This window comes from Microtus oregoni, unplaced genomic scaffold (genome assembly GCF_018167655.1).
Source record: "Microtus oregoni isolate MIOR12 unplaced genomic scaffold, Mior012 000022F_ref0000154, whole genome shotgun sequence".
Lineage (NCBI taxonomy): Eukaryota > Metazoa > Chordata > Mammalia > Rodentia > Cricetidae > Microtus > Microtus oregoni.
In genome coordinates this window covers 20,112,914-20,131,136 of record NW_024543081.1, presented here as the reverse complement: position 1 = coordinate 20,131,136, position 18,223 = coordinate 20,112,914, and the positions used below count along the sequence as shown (strand labels likewise).

Sequence of the window (18,223 nt, the reverse complement as noted above, 5' to 3'; positions counted from 1 at the left end):
GAAGCATTCAAACACAGCATGACTCAGCATAACTTTTAACTAAGACCTCTGCTTAAGACAAAGATCCACTCTTTCTGTAGGATAAAAACATCATCTGGAGCCCTGTCAGTATAGAAGGGACACAGTGTTTCCTGGTTAAAGCCTGGAGTGTGGGGGTAGATCTGGATAGGTGGGAAGGTTAGATGAGGCAAGAGAGGGTCCTGTGGATTGGGGGCAGGTAGGGCTTGGGGGCAGGTAGGGAGCATCCTGGTTGAAGCTTAGACCCCTTTGAAGGACAGGTACTGGTTGTGGAACCCAGACTAGATCTGGCAGATTGGGGAGAAGGTGCAGATGATCAGAGGAACTCAGACTAGACCCCGGAGAGGACACGGGAAGTCTGGGTAGTTGGGGTGATGGGCAGCTGTGCAGAAGGGACTTGTGGGTAGTTGCAGGTAGGGTGGGCCTTGGTGGAAAGCTGTGGCCAGACTCGATTTGGGCACTGGTTGTGGGGTGCAAGGTAGATCTGGTGGATTGCAGAAAAAGTGTGTTGTGTGGTCAGGGGAAGCCCCCAGGTTAGACCCTGGAGGAGGACACAGGAAGTCTGAGTACCTAGTGGAAAATCCCCCCCCCCCCCGCCACTTTTTAAATTTTTCCTTTCATACTTTCTTTGGGGCTGGTTGGCTAGTTTCCCTCATTCCACTTGGGGATGGGGATTGCTAATTTAAAAGTTGTCCACACTATTGTTCATTTCTTATGGGTGTACCACAGATGGAAACTTGGTTAGGCACAGTACCATCCCCAAGTCTAAAGCCCGTCATCGTCTTCACCACCTTCCAGACTGAGAGAACTCTGCAGCTCCCTATTGCACTCATTCCCCGAACATTTGTGTGCCGGTTCACTCTATTTTGTAAACACCACCATGCTTTCAATCCATTCCCCCGTTATTATATTTATTATTGTTGTACCCAGATTTTTCTCTTATGTCCTGTCTTATCCTTTCTTCTATGCACCTTTGCTATCCATCTAAGTACCCAGTATTTTTTTTACCTGCCTTAGGCTATTCTTTCTAATTCCCTTTAGTGAAATTTTGTCTGTAGAAAACTCTTGGTTTATGCACCAGTGTCACTATTTCACACATGGGAAAGTACTGTTATCATTCAGGATTGAAATTATTCCACTGACTTTTGGATACCATTGCTGCTGGCAAGAAGACATCTGTCCATCGGAGTGCTATCTCTCTGATCATCTGAGTCTTTCTAGCTCCTGTTAGGGTGACCCCTCACCATCCGGTCTTCTGACACTACACGACAGCCAATGTGTTACTCAAACACTTGGAATTGGCTGGGCTTCTTGAGTCTGGGGCTTCTGTTCTGCTTTGCTCTGAGAAGCCCTCAGGCATCCTTTCCCTCACAGCTTTGCCTCCCTTCTCTTGATTTTCCCTCTGAGAACTCTCAGACACACATAGACGAGTTTCCGCCCATGTCCTTCATGCTTTGATATTTTCTGCTCTTTGTGGATGCCTTTGCTAAGCAACACCTTCAGTTCCAACTCCAATTGTCTGGTTTGTTCTTGAGCTGAGTTTACTATTCAATTCAGCTTAGGTGTTACACATTTCAGGTCAGTTCTTATTTCCAGCTATGGGGGTTCCATTTGAGTCTTTCTATGAGCTATATTTCCCCATATGTTTTTCACTTCCCAAACCCTACCACACTCTTCCACAGTCTTCGTGCAGTATATCCCATCATCTGATTCTTCCTTGAGCTGGTGTCTTCTAATTCTGTTTTGTATGAATCTCGCCATAATGAAGTGCTTCCTGGTGTATTGACCCATTTTAAAACTGAATTATCCATTTTACACATGCAAATCCTTGTGCCTTAGGAACAGAAATGGAGCCCTCCCTGAAAATATTTGTCTTTAAGGTGTTTGGTACATGTGAGTGACAGGTGCTAGCTGTCTCCAGCCACTCTGAAATGAGTAATTTGGGGCTTAAGGAAGGCACTTTAGGGCATGTGGCTCAGGACTTTTGGTTCACAGGAGAGTTGAAGCCCACAGATGAGGATGGGCCAGGTTTATTTCTACTGCTGAGGAAAGTGAGAAGACAATACTTGTGGTCATCTGGGTCCCCAGCTAGTGAAAGCAGCTTCCTAACTGCACCCTGTGAGGTAGCCCTGGATCTGTCCCCTTCCACCCCTGAGGAAAAAGTCAGCATCAGGCAGGACAAACAGCTTCCCTTTCTGGATTTTGTCCCCTCACGAGTACTAGGCCCTGAATTATTATTGCTTTATGTATATGCGTGTACATGTTTCTGTGTGTGAGCAAATGTAAACGCGTGTGCATGTGAAGGCCTAGTACTCTTTCTTGATTGTGATCTACCTTATTATCGGGGCAGGGTCTCTCAGTCGAATCCAGAGCTCATCAATGCTGCTAGCTTTGCTAGCCAGTTTACTCCAGGGATTCCTGCTTCTGCCTTCTATGCCAGAATTACAGATAGGCTCCTACATCCACCTGACATTTGCTTGGGTTCTGGGGATCCAAACCCTGATCCTCAAGCTTGCTGCTTATGTGGCAAGAACCACATAAAGAACCACTGAACCATATACTCAGCCCTAGACCTAGTATTCTTCACCTCACTACAGCTTCCTGATGTCTATTTGTGGTGCGTAGCTATGGTCTTTCTTAGCCAATTTCAGTGGAAGACTTCATTGGGCTGCTCACCCACTTTGTTGGTAATCTCTTCTGATCCATACCTAGCATTTGTTTTAATCATCTAAAACACTTTTTGATGGCCCCAGGGCTAGATGCCCACACAATTCTCATGTCTGCTTATAGGGACAAGGACTGCCTTTTGGGGTGTCATAATGACAGCGGTTTTCTGGGTTTGTGAGTTCAGCAGCCCCATACAATGCTTACATCTTCTGAAACCATCTAGGGTCAAGTCCAGCTTGGTCTTGAATCCCATCAGGGGCAGCTCACCATCTTCCTTATGCTGTGACTTTTCTGTTGGAGCATTTGTGTCACCAACCCAAGTTTTCTGCTGCAGGTTAGCGAACAAATGAGCCCATGTGAAGGACTGAGGGAGGCCAGCAAGGACAAATATATTAACAGTCCCTGGAGGAGGTGGGATTTCAGGCATGGCAGGACATATAGATGTGACTGAAAAAGAAAGCACTAAGAGGGGGAGGAAGCAGGAACCCATGTGCACTGAAGCCTTGCTAGCAATGAGGAGATTAAAGCAAAGAGGTCATTCATGTAAAAGTGTCCAGGACAATAGCATTTTTATCCCTACCCAGAAAGCCAAGACTCAACCACCTGAACAGCCCCTCTGGAGTCATGGAGTTGACAACTGGCTGAGGTGAAATCCAGCCTCTCCGACATCATCTTCTGGATCCTGGTTCTTCCTGGTATTTTGAGTGTGACAGCTATTACTCAGAGAGGAACAGGGAATATGAGAGCAACCCATTCAGCCACACAGGTGAGTGGGCATGGCTTGGTATATCCCTTGCTCAGGCCTGGGAAGCACCTACTGAGTCCACTGGGATAGACAGTGTAGGCCCAGATCCAAGAGGGTCTCTCCCAGCCCTGGATCAATTCCCACCTACTAATAGAGCTAGAAGACCCATGTGTTCCAGAGCTATGTGTTCCAGCAAGAGACACCTATCCTTACAAGGGGCAGCCATCCTACAGCAGTTCCTGGCTCCCTGTCTGCTCACAAGAAGAGTCTAAGTATCCTCAGCACTCTGGGTCTCCTTGTCTTGACTCTAATCACCTCCTCTGCCAGGATAGAGGGTAGAAACCTGGGCAACACAGATAATTCTGTGGGTGGTTTTGCAAGGTACATAGGTTATTTTCTTCTCCTTCTTCCTTTTCCTCCTCCTCTTCTTTTTGTTTTTTGAGACAAGGTTTCTCTGTAATGTTGGAGCCTGTCCTGGAACGAGCTCTTGTAGACCAGACTGGCCTCAAACTCGCAGAGATCTGCCTGCCTCCTGAGTGCTGGAATTAAAAGTGTGTGCCACCACCACCCAGCACCACCCAGCTTTTTTTTTTTTTAACATGGGCTATTTCTATATCTCCTAAGAGGGCTGCCTTGCCCTTTGGGTTGCCTCTCAATAGACCATCTGAGAATGTGTATTTGGAATGACTGGGACCAATCCTCAACATGCTTCTACTCAGAATCAAGTTGAGCTGTATCCACATCAGCCTTCCCAGGCCTGCAGTGGCAACTGTGTCTGTCTGTCTGTATTGCACCCATCAAGATCATGTCCTTTTAAGAAGAAAGCATAATGTCACTGCAGTTCTTCACGGTGCCTGCCCTCATGCTGACACCAGGCATAGCTTCAGTTGCACCTTGGCAGGACGACACTCTAGGGTAGGTGTGTACCCTTCCGTCTTTCTAACATGTTTATGCAGGCATATTTTCATGGGTAGAACATGTGCAAGCTCTGAGGAGCTGTTGATGGGAGTGGTGTTGGCTGTGACCCCGAGTCTGCAAGCTACAGAGTATATTTAGCAGCATATTTCAGGGACCACAGCCCCCCCCTCCTAGAACTTGAGTGAATTTTCAAATTCATGAGTTCAAGACAGAAACAGGGTAGATGAGACCCTACCCACACCACTGGGCAACTTGGAGTGGCAAGATGCTAACAGCCATAGGTGACTTGAGTAACTGCTCTGAGGGGGAAGCAAGGAGGACCCCTGGAGCCTTAGGTGTAGAGGTGACCTAGTATCCTTGGCTATCTCAGAGACAGATTGGTCTGCCCTGCCAGCAATGGGACCCATGAGCCGGATGCCTCACCTGGCAGGGTGTGGCTGTGTAGGTTTGGTCTTAATCCTATTCCTGTCTCCCACTAGCCCACAGCTTGTAAGTGACACAATGTGAAGAAAGCAAGGTAGGCCTTTATTGGAGAACATGGCAACATACATATACAGATCTGGATCCCAGAACACATGGGCAGGGAACATCCTGACACCCACTCCCTTCGGCATCCACAGTGTCACCTCCCATGCTTGGGTTGTCAGCGGTATTCACAGGGGTAAGCCAAACCTAAGGAGATTGACAGGATGGCTCCGCATTTCCTCTTAAGAACACAGGGAGATGACAGACCGGGAAAGACCCTCCACAGTCCCGGCTATAGAGCAGGGCCACCAAGGCTGGCACTGGGTGTGAGGTCACTGGCATAATAGGCAGAGGGCAAACGGAGTGACTTCTGGGAGGGAGAAGAAGAGCTGGATATGGTGTAAGGACACAGACTTCGAAGCTGAGAGGCTTAGGCCTGTGCCTCCAGGGCCCGCACATGCACACTGGGTAAACAGAACCAGGACGGTGGCAGCTCCTTGCTCTTGCAGTCCTCATGAAAGCGGATGTGGAGGAAGAAGTCACCAGTGTAGAGGAAGAGGAGGGCTCCAAGGCAAGCCGACTGGCCTGATGGCTGCACCTGGAGTGGGAAAAAGGAAGCGGTGTCATGCTGGATCAGTGGCTCTACCCCCAAAGCTACTGGGAGAACCTGACTTCCGGTAATGAGAGGGGCGGAACACACTGGCTTTGCCCCCATCCAAAGCGTTTTTTGGCTGTACTTCCTTGGATGAGGGGCTGCACAAATCTGAGAAGCCATTTCCGCCTTTGAAGGTAGCTACCGCTGTTTCACTCCCTGAACTGTTTGAGTTTAGCGAGAGAGGGAGTGCAGGAAGTTGAGTGTTGGGCTGAATGAGGACAAGTGTCTGAACCAAGCTCTAGGGCTGATTCCTCTGGGGCTGGGTTGGGTGGGCAGGGAGGAGCTGTGGGTGCATACAGGTAGGAGCACCACCATTGACCTGATCCCTGGTTGTGAAGCTCGATAGGTTGAACATGGAGACTGCGCAGCAGCTCGTACTCACCGTGTCAAGGTAGAAGGTGCTGGAGCCCACAAAGGAGATGACGTCATGCAGATCATAGTTGTGTACGCCATTCTGGTGGTCTTGGAAGGGGACCACGGTGAGGGCGAAGGGCCCCACGCTACGGGGACTCCGGTTAGTCAGTCGCACTTCCAGGTGCACAGGGTCACCAACCTGGCAGGCAGCTGCTGCCTCACGGTCACATGGCTGCCCATCCACCAGCACATCTGCAAGAGATGGAAGATGATCAGAGGTAACAGGTCTGCCGCCTCACTTCTTGCTCTGTGTCAGAGCACTGGGGACACATGGGAGTGACTGGACCCTCTTTTCCTGAAATAGTCTGGCAGAGACGGGCATGGCAGGAGGAGAGCTGTCACCCAGGAAGGCTGTCCACTTGGGGAGAGCCCAGATCTATGGTGTTCCTCTTGGCCTATTCCAGTCACAGCTACTCTTTCCTCTGCAGGTGAAGAACTTAGAAACTGCAAAGGCAGGACCATGAACTTGGCCCAGTCACACTCACCTTCTACCTACAATGCCCGAAGTCAGGGTCAGGTTTCATCAAACAGAGGGTCTTGGGAGAATGACCTGTACAGAGTCCCCAAAGGAGGGGATCTGGGGAAGATGGCACTCTCTCTCTCAAACCTTCCCAGATGCAGACACATCTCCTGCCTGCCTCCTGTTATTGCTACTCTCTGGACTTGTACCCATCCTCCATCTACAGGTGAGCTGGAGCTATAGAAACCCCTCAGTAGCCTCATCCATCCCAACACTGACTACCAGGTATGGCAATGAGGAACCTGGATATAAACAAACCCTCCTGGAGGGAAAGTATAATCTAGCAAGGGAAAAGTGGGGTCAGCCAGGAAGGGAACAATACTGAGACTCCATCTGATAGAGGGCTAATCACAGGCATAGGGAAGTGGGAAAAGATACTTCTCAAATTGACATTCTCCTAGGTATTATTTGTCTCTAAGAGTCTGGTTTTAGCTCCGTCTTTCATTTTTGAATGCAGAAGACCATCTGGCCTAGGCCTGATCAGGACAGGCTCTGAGGTGGTCCTGGGTCCCTGGCCACTAGTCCATCTGGCACAAGAGTGGACTGCTCCTTCTGCTAGCTGTCTAGCTCTCTTGAGCCCACAACAAGGATCCAGGGGATCTGAGTGTGCACGTTCCTGCCTGTGAGGCCTGTCACTATCTTGCTGAGCCCCAGCTCTCTCTTTGGTCCAGTGGAGCAGATGCCAGCACTAACAGCTAGGATGAGAACATTAAAGGTCATGCTGCATGACACTGTGGGCAACAGCGTGAGAGCTGTGTGCGCAGGCTCCAGAAATGCCCCTGTCCCAGCATCCGCCATAGCACCTGCTAAGTCTGCAGGGCAGCTCAGTGACTTCTGTCTCCAGCCCCAGTTTCTCCCTGTGGCATGGAGCCTCCTGCAGAAAGGTACCCAACAGTCTTCCACCTCTTTCTCCACTTCACACGGGCCAGGTCATCATGACCGTTTCCTGAGCAGTAAGCCCAACCAGGTGCAGTTGCAGCTTCTTGAATGAAACGGGGAGAGCAGCTGGCGGAGTGGCTGGTTCCGTTAAGGGAGAGATGATTATAAGCAAACCAGCGAAGGGTGGCTGGCTCATTACAGCTCTTCGGTTTTTTTTCTCTGCAGAGGACTGTGTGGGCTGTCAGGGCAGCTAGGGCTGTGGTTCATCTTCCAGCCTTTCCTGTCTGCCTGTTAACCTTTTCCAGTCCTGACTCTGCACAGCCCAAGGTAGACCAGCTGGGACCTCAGCTTCACATCTACCCTATCAAGTCAGGAGAGACCCTCGATGCACCCAGTCTTCTTCCTGATGACTGGGACTGAAAGCTGGCATACGTGTCCTGACTTCCTGGGGAGAAGAATGAGGGTAAGGCTCTCCCCAGTTGCAACTATCAACTTCCTTCTGACACCCTAGCGTATTCACACATAGAAGACAGGAGGCTCCCCAGGAGGACTGCCTGCTCTAGCCTGTCTTGGAGTAACTGACCATCCCATGTAGGAATAGCATCTTGGGAAGCCCTCAGGACCATGAACCACTGTCTCCTCCTTGGCCAGTCCTGTACTTTTTCATCTCTGATTGGAGTCTGGAATCACAGACTCCAATTCCTCTGGTTCCAAATACCACCTGCAGCTGCTGCTGCACTAACACCATGACATGGTGCTGGCTCTGCAGAAACCAGGTCTATAAATAGAAGACAATAAGGGAACCAAATCTAGTGGGGTCCAAACTGCAGGCATCCTGTATCCCAGGATACAGGAAGGTGGCTGGTCATAGGCAATCCTATGGCCTGAAGGAACAGGAGACAGGTAGATGATCCTGGTCTCTATGTGTCTTATATAGCCCCAAATCACCATGTCTTCTTGGGAGGATGGATAGTAGCATGGACCAGGCAAGTCAGACTACTTGAGAGGAGTTAAGAGGTAAAGTGGGCATAGAGGTCAAAGGGTCACATGACAGGGCCAGCTGAACCCAGTCCTGAGGGCTCTAGATCCTCAGGGTACTCTAAATGTATAGCTGTCTTTCCCATCTGGTCTCTATGGACTGGATAAGTCAAGGCACTGGGCACCTGAGGGACCAGCAAAAGAATTTGATCTCTCAGGAACCACATGACAAAATGGTTGAGTCTATCCAGATCACCCCTGGCAGTGGCTCTGAACCATGGATTCCAGAGGCTGTGCTACCTGTGTCCCAGAGAATGAAATGTCTTCCTATTTTGGGTGGTGTTGAGTGACAGGCTCCAACAGGTACATGTCTGTAAACCCGGGTCCAACTCATCAACGTCCTGAGTCACTCAGTGGGCAGTGAGGAGGACAGGAAGGGCAGAGCAACGTTCCTCTCTTCCCCCCAACCCCAAGAGCTCAAACGCCTGCAGACCCAGGACTGTGTAGTGGCTGAGAATGACCTGTAGTTTCCTGCCCAACTAGACATTCCCCCACCCCGAAGCTTACCCCCCCCCATTAGCACAGAGCCCCCACAGCCAGGACTGGAAGGATTACTTTTCATCCATGGCTACAGATCTAGGAAGCCCATCAGCCCTGCCTCTCACACACCTCCCCTATTTTGCTCCAATGCCCTGGAAAACGGGACTGCTAAGCATAGCTCAGGAGCAAAATTCCCCTTTGGGATAAAGAGCATGTCTTCAGGAAGAAGGCAGGGGAAGGGAGGGACAACTTGGGGGTTGGTGCGCCAGCCTCGAAGCCTACTCCAGGTGAGGGGATAGACCTAAACTGGACAGCCAAGGTTGATCCAGAAGGGACTTGGCTTTGGAAGAGGTCAAGGGAGCAACTCATTCCATAGATGAGTTGAAAGACAGGAAAGGGAATAAGCCAGAGAGGTGACACTAGAACTCGTTGAGGTGTCCTACTCAACACCAACTACTGGCTGTCCTCTGAGGGAAGCAGAGGCAGATTTAGCATAAGATCTCACTTCTAACCATCTAGGACAAGCAGTCCTCCTCCTCCAAAGCCAATGGGGCCGATGGCTAGGTGCCTAACCAACAAAAATGTATTGACTTTCTTCTTTACTGATAAAAGTCAAGTAACTGAAGTTTTCACTTTGGTTGTTAGGAAGCTCAGAACCAGACACGTTGGTGCCAGTAACTGTAATTTAGTCCCCCTAACCTCCACACCTGCCCCCACCATCCTCACACAGACTAGCCCCCTGCATATTCCTGGACGTCCACACCTCCATGTCTGCCCACTTGCCAATTCCAGTGGCCCGGGTGTTTTAGGTAGAATGAGGATCTGACTCAGAGGCTGTGGTTCCGGTTCTTGGGTAAGTGATATCATACACCGCCATCCCTACATCTACACTCTGGGCTCCTTGTTCCTGGGAAGATGGCCTCTGTCAGCACGCTGAAGTCTAGGGTGGGCTCGGAGGTGGAAGAGGAGTCCGGAGGACAGGAGAGTCCAGGTAGTTGGCTCCAAACCCCCGAAGCAAAAGCTTGCAGTGACCTGATTGAGAGCAGACAGTGGCTTTTTGTCCCTGAGTCACTGCCAGGGTCTATGCTCTGTGGAGTTGGTGCCACCACACACTCCATCCACCAACTGGCATGTGTTTTTAACAATTACTGGGGTAGCTAATTAGCTCCTAAGCCAGAATGCCGCTCCTTGGCATGGAGGCTGCGCCAGACCTGCACATGTAATCACCCTCGAGTCGAGGGGAGCTCCTGAGGAGCCACTGCCTCTCCTGGGGAAATAATTTACTTTTACAACTTTTCATTAAAGATTAAAGAGAATTAAATTAAAAGTAAGGTGAATTGGAGTTCAAGAAGAAGGCTGAGTGTGTGCAGTCCTCTTTCAGAGAAGAGGCTCTCTGGCCTTATCCTAGCCTATGGGTTTCAGAGACTGCAGGCTGAGCTCTGAAGGGTCCGGGCTCCTCAGCACAAAGCCTCTGGGTGCCCATACTGATTGGGGACTGTGGTCCCTGGTTTCACCATCTCTAACAGTACTATAAATGTCTATCACCACTATCCACAGGAGGCCACACTGTAGGTCAGGACCCTGTTATGTGGGTGCTAATCTGTGGCAGAGGCAGGGCCCCAGGATGTCCCTCTATATTCCTAGAAGCCAGAGACCCTTTCCCTGCTGTTCATTCCTTGAGCTAGGCCCTAATGTGACCCAGGCTGCTTGAGCTTGCTCTCTAGCAGGAGATGACCTTCAGCTTCTGCTCCTCACACTGGGATTACAGGCCAGTACTACCATGCCTTGATCAGGGGGTACTGGATAGGCCAACCTGTCTCATACATTCTGGGATCTCCCCCAGCCTGTTGGGCCCATACCAAACACCGGTCTAACAAAAGAAGTCCACATGTCTGGGTCTGTTCACAAAAGTATATGAAAGATAAGACAGTATCCCTCCACAAACCCAGGGGCTGGGGTCATCCTGGGGAACAGCTAGGCTGCTCCTGGTTCCAGCAGATCAATATGCCATTTAAAATGAGCCCAGGAGAAAGGTCACAGTGGTTAATGCAGTCGACTGACCTGGCTTGTGTCTGGAACCTGTGGCCCAGTTCTGTCAGGCAGAGTCAGGAAAGTTCAGGGCATTACTTCACGACAGGCTCAGTGGCTAGCCCTGAAGAAAATGCCTCTTTCCAGGTGTCTGGAAGCTAGGGATGCTCAGAGGCCAAGCCTTTAGAACTTGGGATTGAACTTAACCTTGACTTTTAAGCAAATCTGATTTTTCAGAAACCACATAAACTGGGAGCAGCTCCAAGACTGACTTCTCGGCAGTGCCCACTCACTCCTAATACTGCTCAGAGCCACAGGAAGCCAGACTGGGGGCCTTAGCTTTGTGCTATTACCAGTTAGGGGGACCCATACAATTTCTTTTTACCTCCCTAATTAGTCTTCATTAAAACAGAACAAAAGTTTGAGTTTGTGGAGGGAGAAAAGATACTACCCAAAGAACACTAGACTACAGGCCACCAAGCAATCTATCGATCTTTACATTCACCCCCGCCTCTCTCTCTCTCTCTCTCTCTCTCTCTCTCTCTCTCTATATATATATATATATATATATATATATATATATATATCCCAGCTAGTCTTGAACTTGAGATCGTCTTAGCCTTCCCCTGAGATGTGCAATGTATAACAACATCTGACCATCATCCTTTTTCTATCCATCCAGCCCCCATTTATCATGCATCCATCTAGTCAGCATCCGTTCATCATCCACTTTCCATCTACACATCACCAATCCATCAACACAACATCCATCTATCCATCATTCCTCTATGTATTATGCATTATTCCATCTTCTATCACCTAGTCACCATCCATCCACCTAGCACTCATCTATTTTCTAACCCACTCATCTATTCCATCACCCATCTACCAATTATCCGCCATTTAGCCATCCATCCTCTGTCCATCTTGTTTGTACTTCCTTGTTTTGCCACAGTTTGTCTCTTTCTTCTCTCAGGACGAAAAGCTTCCAGAACCTGCAGCCCTCTTTTATCCTCTTAAGTATGGATCCACAAATGTCACTACCACAAGCCTTCCTTGCTAAGTTTCTCTGTGACTCCCAAGGGACTTGGTGGTACTCTTACTTGCTTGCCACATTAAGCCTGCCATTTACCATTGTTAACTGTCTTTTGGTGAGTCAGGAATCTTCACCAGGACTGAGGGTTGCTATGAAGATGCCATGGGGCTTCCATCCTCAGCATGTGGGCCTCAAGGCCACCTCTTTTTTCTTTCTGCATTTGGAAGGGGACAAGTGCTTAGATCCCAGGATTGGGAGTAACTGCAGGGATCGTGTTACACTGGATTTGTCACCTGCGGCCAGAGCAAACCCCATGGAGAGAGATAGACATGCCTGCAAAGAAAGGAGAATTATCTGATATTTATGTGAGGCAATGCATGGGGGTATGTATGTGAGTACTGTGTGGTCCTTGGGGCTATTCCCAATGTTATAGAGCTTCACTTCTATGTGCTGGACAGTGGATAAAAGACAAACCCTGATTCTTGTTCACTGGATTCTTGCAGCAAAGCTAGAGGTCCCATTCTGACCAGCCTGGCTTGGCTCTTATATCGATGAATCTCAGCCAGTCCAAGCTTTTTGCATCCTTCCACCCACTCTTGGAACCCTACCAGGCCCATGGACAAAACAACACTGCCATTTCCACAGTGGTCAGTTCCTCAGTCCTTGCCTCTGAGGTCTGGAAATAGACCACTAGTTCTTTCCAGGACCTTCCTTCTGGGACCCAACTCTCTTCACAGAGCCCTAGCTATTCACACAAAATGTGCTGTCTACATGGAGCCCTAGATGTCCACACAGAGCTGCATTTAGATCCCACTCAGCCACCTACCTGGCATCCCCATGGAAGGAGCATGCTATATAATGGAGACCAATACCCCAACTAAGCATATGCTACCAAATAAAAAACCCCAGTACCAGGAATGGGTAACATCTTTTTGAGTTGTTGGCCAGTGGGGTACTCTAGAACCCCCCAAATTATAGGCTATTGCCACTGCTATTGACATCAAGACAATACTGCTGAAGACACCACATAATTGGGTCATAGAACATGGAGAAATCTAGCTGGTACTTGCCTGGGAGCTTAATCCCTAATGGCCAGCATTCATACTACTTGAAGGTGCCATACAAACTTTGGGAGGAGAAAATAATTTCATCTGCTAGAATAACAATCTGCCTATAGGATAAGTCCATCTCTACAATGGTGGCATTAATATTATGGAAATAACCTTCTTATTGGATTTAAGACTTGTTACTTGAAATGGAACCCGTATCTGATACTGTTCATGAGGCCAAGACCCTGAGGCTAAATATATCAGGAAACATAGGAAAGAACCATTTCTGTTATTTTGCTAATGACTTGTTTTACCCACAGACCAATGCATTGCTCAACACTCATCACAAAAGATTCTCTTTGCAGTAGGTGACGACAAACACAGAAAGCCACAACTGGTCAATGTAAAGAGAATAAGCAACTTTGGAATGCTCAGCCCTGAATGGGATGTCTCTATCAAACCCCTCCCCTCAAAGCTCAGGATCTGTGTGGAAGAGAGGACAGAAAGACCGTAAGAGTGAGAAGTGGTGGACGACGTCAAGGAAACAGTGGTTTCCACACACAACAGGGCAGATGCACATATGCACTCAGAGACTGTGACACCGCACAAGACTTGCACAAATGCAAGCCAGACGGAGGAAGGGAAGTGGGCATGAGGTCCCACCCCTAGCCAAGAAGCTTTTTCTAAATGATAGCCTCCGGTTGAGGGAAACAATCAGTTCTCTTGGAGTGACACTGGGTACCCACACCCTGGAACAGGCCCCCATGCTCATAAGTGGTTGGCCAATACCAACTGGACTCCATTAATTTAGAAGAGAAAGAACATCAAGTTAGGTAGGTAGAGAGGTGGAAGAGTTGATTGAGGGGGAAGAATATGATCAGAATAAATGTTATTTTATAAAAGGGCTCCTCTATGCTTCTCCCTCCTCACCCCTGCAGTCTCTAGGAGAGCTGGGTGGTGGTCTCTGTGTACTGTACCATCCTTGTCTTACCTGCCACCTGAGTTGCTGCTTGCTTCCCCATCGCGCAGCATGTCCTGGTTCTGTTTACAAGCCTCCAGTGGATTTCCAGTTTGTGTAGCGTGAAACCCAGTCTTTGGCAACCTCCATAGACTCCACTCTACCCTTGGCTCCTCCCACAACCCAAAGGTAACACGCGTCTCAACACACCGAGCTTATTCCAACCTCAGCGCCTTTGCAAGTGATGTCCCTCCTAGAATACTGTGCCCGGATTGTCCTACAGTCACTGGTCATTTGTGTCTAGCTCAGACTCCCTCTACAGACAAGTCTGGCTGGGCACCCTGACCCCTGCTGACATGATGTTTCTTATCCTTGTAGTAGCCCTAAGCGAACAGTCTTTCCAGGCAGCGGAAGAGTCGAGAGAGCTTTGCTTTGAGAACCAGGAACAGCTTGCCATCTGCATGTCATAGCTGCTATGCAAATGAGGGTTCTGGAAAACAGTCTGTTCTTTTCAATAATTTAATCATCTCCACTGTCACCTTCTGCCCTGGCAAAGCACAAGTGCTCAGGAAAGGGATGGCCAAGCAGGTGAGAGATCTGGGACCCTGTGGAGGGACCTCTGGCCTCTCCTTTTACCCCTATAGCTCCAGGCCTCAGAGATGGGGTGATCGCAGGCATGTGCAGCAGCAGGTGTAGGGCAGGGAGGGCACTGTTACAGATATGTATGGCTAATACCTCCCACATCCCTAAAAGTAGAGTATACATCTCAAGACACGGGATGGGCTGAAAACTCTCCATTCTGCCACTGAGTAGGGAAATGGTCTTTCCTAGGGCCTGGATGTGGCCCTTATATGTACTAGATACAACACAGGCTTCTAAACATCCCCTTTCTGCATTCCTATTAAACTATAAGCTAAGCTACCCAGGAGAAAGAAACTGATGCTATCCACAGGGCAGGGCCGAGACTCCAAGGAAGCTCAGAGTGTAGAGAAAGCTCACAGCCCTTCAGCAACACAGCTTAGTCTTGGGGAAGAATGGAAAAGATACTGGACTTATGTAAGGAAGTAAAACACCTTTACAGAGTCCCAGAGACCTGGGATTGATGAAGCGTGGCTTCTCTTCTGTGGGAGAGCACCTGGGGTTTCTTCATCCATCCATAATGCACTCACTGGCTCATATATGCAGCGATCCTCACTGAGCAGCTACCACAAGCCAGACACAGAAGTCCCTCAGTATTAAGAGGAAAATAAAGTCTTTGGCTCCCACAAGTTTACTTCTGATGGAAGATATCAGCAAATAAGTGAACAGACACATGAATGCACATATGCTCACATGCATGTGTGTACACACATGTGGTAGATGGTAACAGTCCACTGATGGCGAGGAAAAGGTCGTGATGAGGAGGTGGTGGCACTGAAGTAAATCTAAGACAGCACAGGAAGCAGCAATGCAGCATGCAGGGGGAGATGCCCTTGGTTACAAAGCAGCAGTAACTCAGACTGCTGGGTGAGCAAGAAGTTCTGAGCTTGAGTGGAAGGAGACACAGAGTCTCTGCGGTTGCTGTCAGCAGTGAGGAGACCAGGGGCATGGATCAAGGGCATAGGGGAGGGAAGAGTGGCTCGGGAAAGCATGAAGGCTTTTCTGGCTATCTAGGCATCCCTGAACACAGTCCCAGCCACAGTGGAAAGAACCAATGAGTCATTCTCAGGCACACTATGGCTAACACAGAGTCACCCAGCAATGTGACAGAATATTTGGCTTGCTTTCCTTTGTCTCACTAGGCTTTGGGCAACTCATCCAATTCTTGTGGTTCAAGACACCAGTAGCATAGATAAAGGAAATGAAAGAAAAAAATATTCCAGATCTCCAGGTTCTGTTCCAGGTTTGTCCCCACATAGAAGAACTCAAATACTGCCAGGCTGTATATGAGGGACCAGGGGAGAACTTGGACAGGTGTAGCACAGGCTGGGGAGAGGGTGAAAGAGTCCAGATAGAGGGGAGATGAGCCACAGTGCAGTGGTAGAAAAAAGGGTTGGGGCTATGTAAAGTGGTCTTTCTGGCTGGGTTCAGATCTTGGGTGGGGACTAGGAAAGTGATAAATATGCCTGGTGGACACTTCAACAAAAGAAGAAGCACAAGGAACCCGTAAGCGTGGGGCAAAATGCCAAGCCTATCCAGTAATCAAAGAACACACATGGAAAGGCCTCGGAGCCATTCTTTATGACTGAGGAGACTGGTGCAGCGTTTGAAGGGAAATACAAGCTATTGCTGGCAAGAGTCAAGGGGATGCGAGTTTTCACACATGGCCGCTTGGAGACTAAGGGTTGGAAGGTTCGTGGAGGCAGGTCTAGAAATAAGCTGAGCAGCAAATGGCACATAGCCTTTGACCTAGTGAACTGACTTTACAGTTTCGCTCCTGGAAGGTTAGTAATGTGGGCTGACTCTGGTTAGAACAGAGAGTCTAGAAACTACCGCACAGTATGGAGCAAAGCGGGGTGGGCTGAATAAATAATGGAGCATCAGCACAGCAGGCTACTACATAGCCCCTGCAGACCCTGACTCGGATACGCCCTCAGCATGCAGGAATATAACGACATTCGGTGAGTTAGAGAGTAGGTGACAGACAGCATTTGCCTTGGGATACCTGTCCAGAAGAGAGCCTATAGCCACACATCTATTCCTGAAGAGCCGCCACCTTGGACAGTGGGGATTGCTGAAGATCACTCTTCTCCACTATACAATTGTCTTTTGTTCTTCAGTAAGCATCGGTTAATTTGTCAGCAGGGGTTGCCTCTAATTAGCTCACCTCTAGCTGTGCTATTTATAGAAAATATTCACTACTATCTACAGGTGGGTGGGACTGTGTCTTCCAGATTCATCTGCTAAAACTTTAAACCCAAGTACCTGCCAAGAGGCAGCACCTAGTGTGGGGCCTTCCAAAGTATCTGTATGGGGCCCAGTGGATAGAACACTCACCACAAGCATGAGGACCAAATTCTAATTCCCAGAGCTCATATAAATCCAGAGGCTGTGGAGGGCACATTTGTAATCCCAACGCTTCAAAGGGGAGGTGGGAGGTGGGAGGTGGAGACAGAAGAAATCCTAGAAGCCTGGTGTGAATGGCAGAAAACAAGAGACCCCACCTCAAATAAATTAGAAGGGAAGGAAAGAGTCCTAGGTTGTCCTCTGAACTCATCATGTGTGCTAGGCATGTGTGCACACAGTTAACTCCCTACACACAGAGAGAGGTGGGGCGGGGGGTGTAAAAAAGAGAGTGGTCATTACAGCAGAATGAGGTCCTGGGCAGGCGGGTACTGTGTGATCTGCTGCCCTTCTGAGAGTGGGAAAACGGAGCAGACACACAGACAGCCATGTGAGGACACGTTAGCCATGATGTCTGATCTCCATCAGAGAGAGATAGAGGCCTGTGTAGCTGCCTGAGCAGACATATTACAGTCTATAGTATACTTGCATGTAGCAATTTCCAAAATAGAAATAAAGCTAAAGTTACAATTAAATAACGTGATAAATACTCAAAGGCTCAAAGTTAAAGAAAAAGATACTGTCACACCTTTGGGGGCGGGGATTAAGGACAAATCTTTTAAGTATTCGCTATATTTTAGGAGAGGATGAGATAATTTGATAATGATATTTTGTTAGTGAAAGTATTCTTTTTTAAAAAATAAATATATAAAATACTTTAATCCAGCATACACTGGAAGAGTATCTCTAGGTAGCAGGCAAAGCGGTGGGCACTGGGACTCCAGTGGGAACCCCGACAGCTCCATAGCCCCCTGGATATTCAGGGACCATCTGCAGCACACATGAAGCAAGTTCCTCACGCTAGTAGACTCCTGCCCATGTCCCTGCAGTTGTGCCTCTGGGCCATGGCCTGAAGCCCTATTGCTGAGCCCGGGCAGCAGCCTACAGGCAGGGAGATTCTCCTCCTGGCAGAGATCAGGACTGCTGCCCAGGCTGGGTGAGCAGGAAGGTGACTCAGCTAATGGTGACAGCCCTTTAGAGGAAACTTAATTATTCTGTAGCCTGGCCCAGAGGGAGGGAAGGGTGCGTGGCTAATAGCGATCGATTCGTCCTGCCAATCTCCTAGGCTATTTATAGCCTGCTTATAAAGTCACTCGGGGTCTGAACGGAAAGGTATCGTTTATCAAGCCAAATAGTGTGTGTGTGCATGCGTGTGTGCGTATGTACTAGTCAGTGCCACCTATGTACATGTGTGCCAGGTGAGCACACCCAAAACAGGCTGGCACGTGGGCATGAGAAGCCATGACAGAAAAGAAGAGGCCCCAGCAGAACACTGGGGGTTGGTGCTGTGGGAAAGGCTGCCTCACTCCT

General features: G+C 49.0%; 1 protein-coding gene across 4 annotated transcripts in view; it reads right to left on the bottom strand.

Moving 5' to 3' along the window:
- Positions 1-4,852: 4,852 nt before the first annotated feature.
- Positions 4,853-18,223, bottom strand: part of Trappc9 (trafficking protein particle complex subunit 9) — a 429,432-nt gene continuing 416,061 nt past the window's right edge. For all 4 annotated transcript variants that reach the window (XM_041672442.1, XM_041672444.1, XM_041672443.1 and 1 more), the window contains 2 exons: positions 5,851-6,074; positions 4,853-5,411 (listed from right to left, as the gene is read on the bottom strand). In XM_041672442.1, the coding sequence (XP_041528376.1) occupies positions 5,244-5,411; positions 5,851-6,074 (392 nt within the window). In that variant the 3' untranslated portion in view covers positions 4,853-5,243. The remainder of the gene's footprint in view (positions 5,412-5,850; positions 6,075-18,223) is intronic.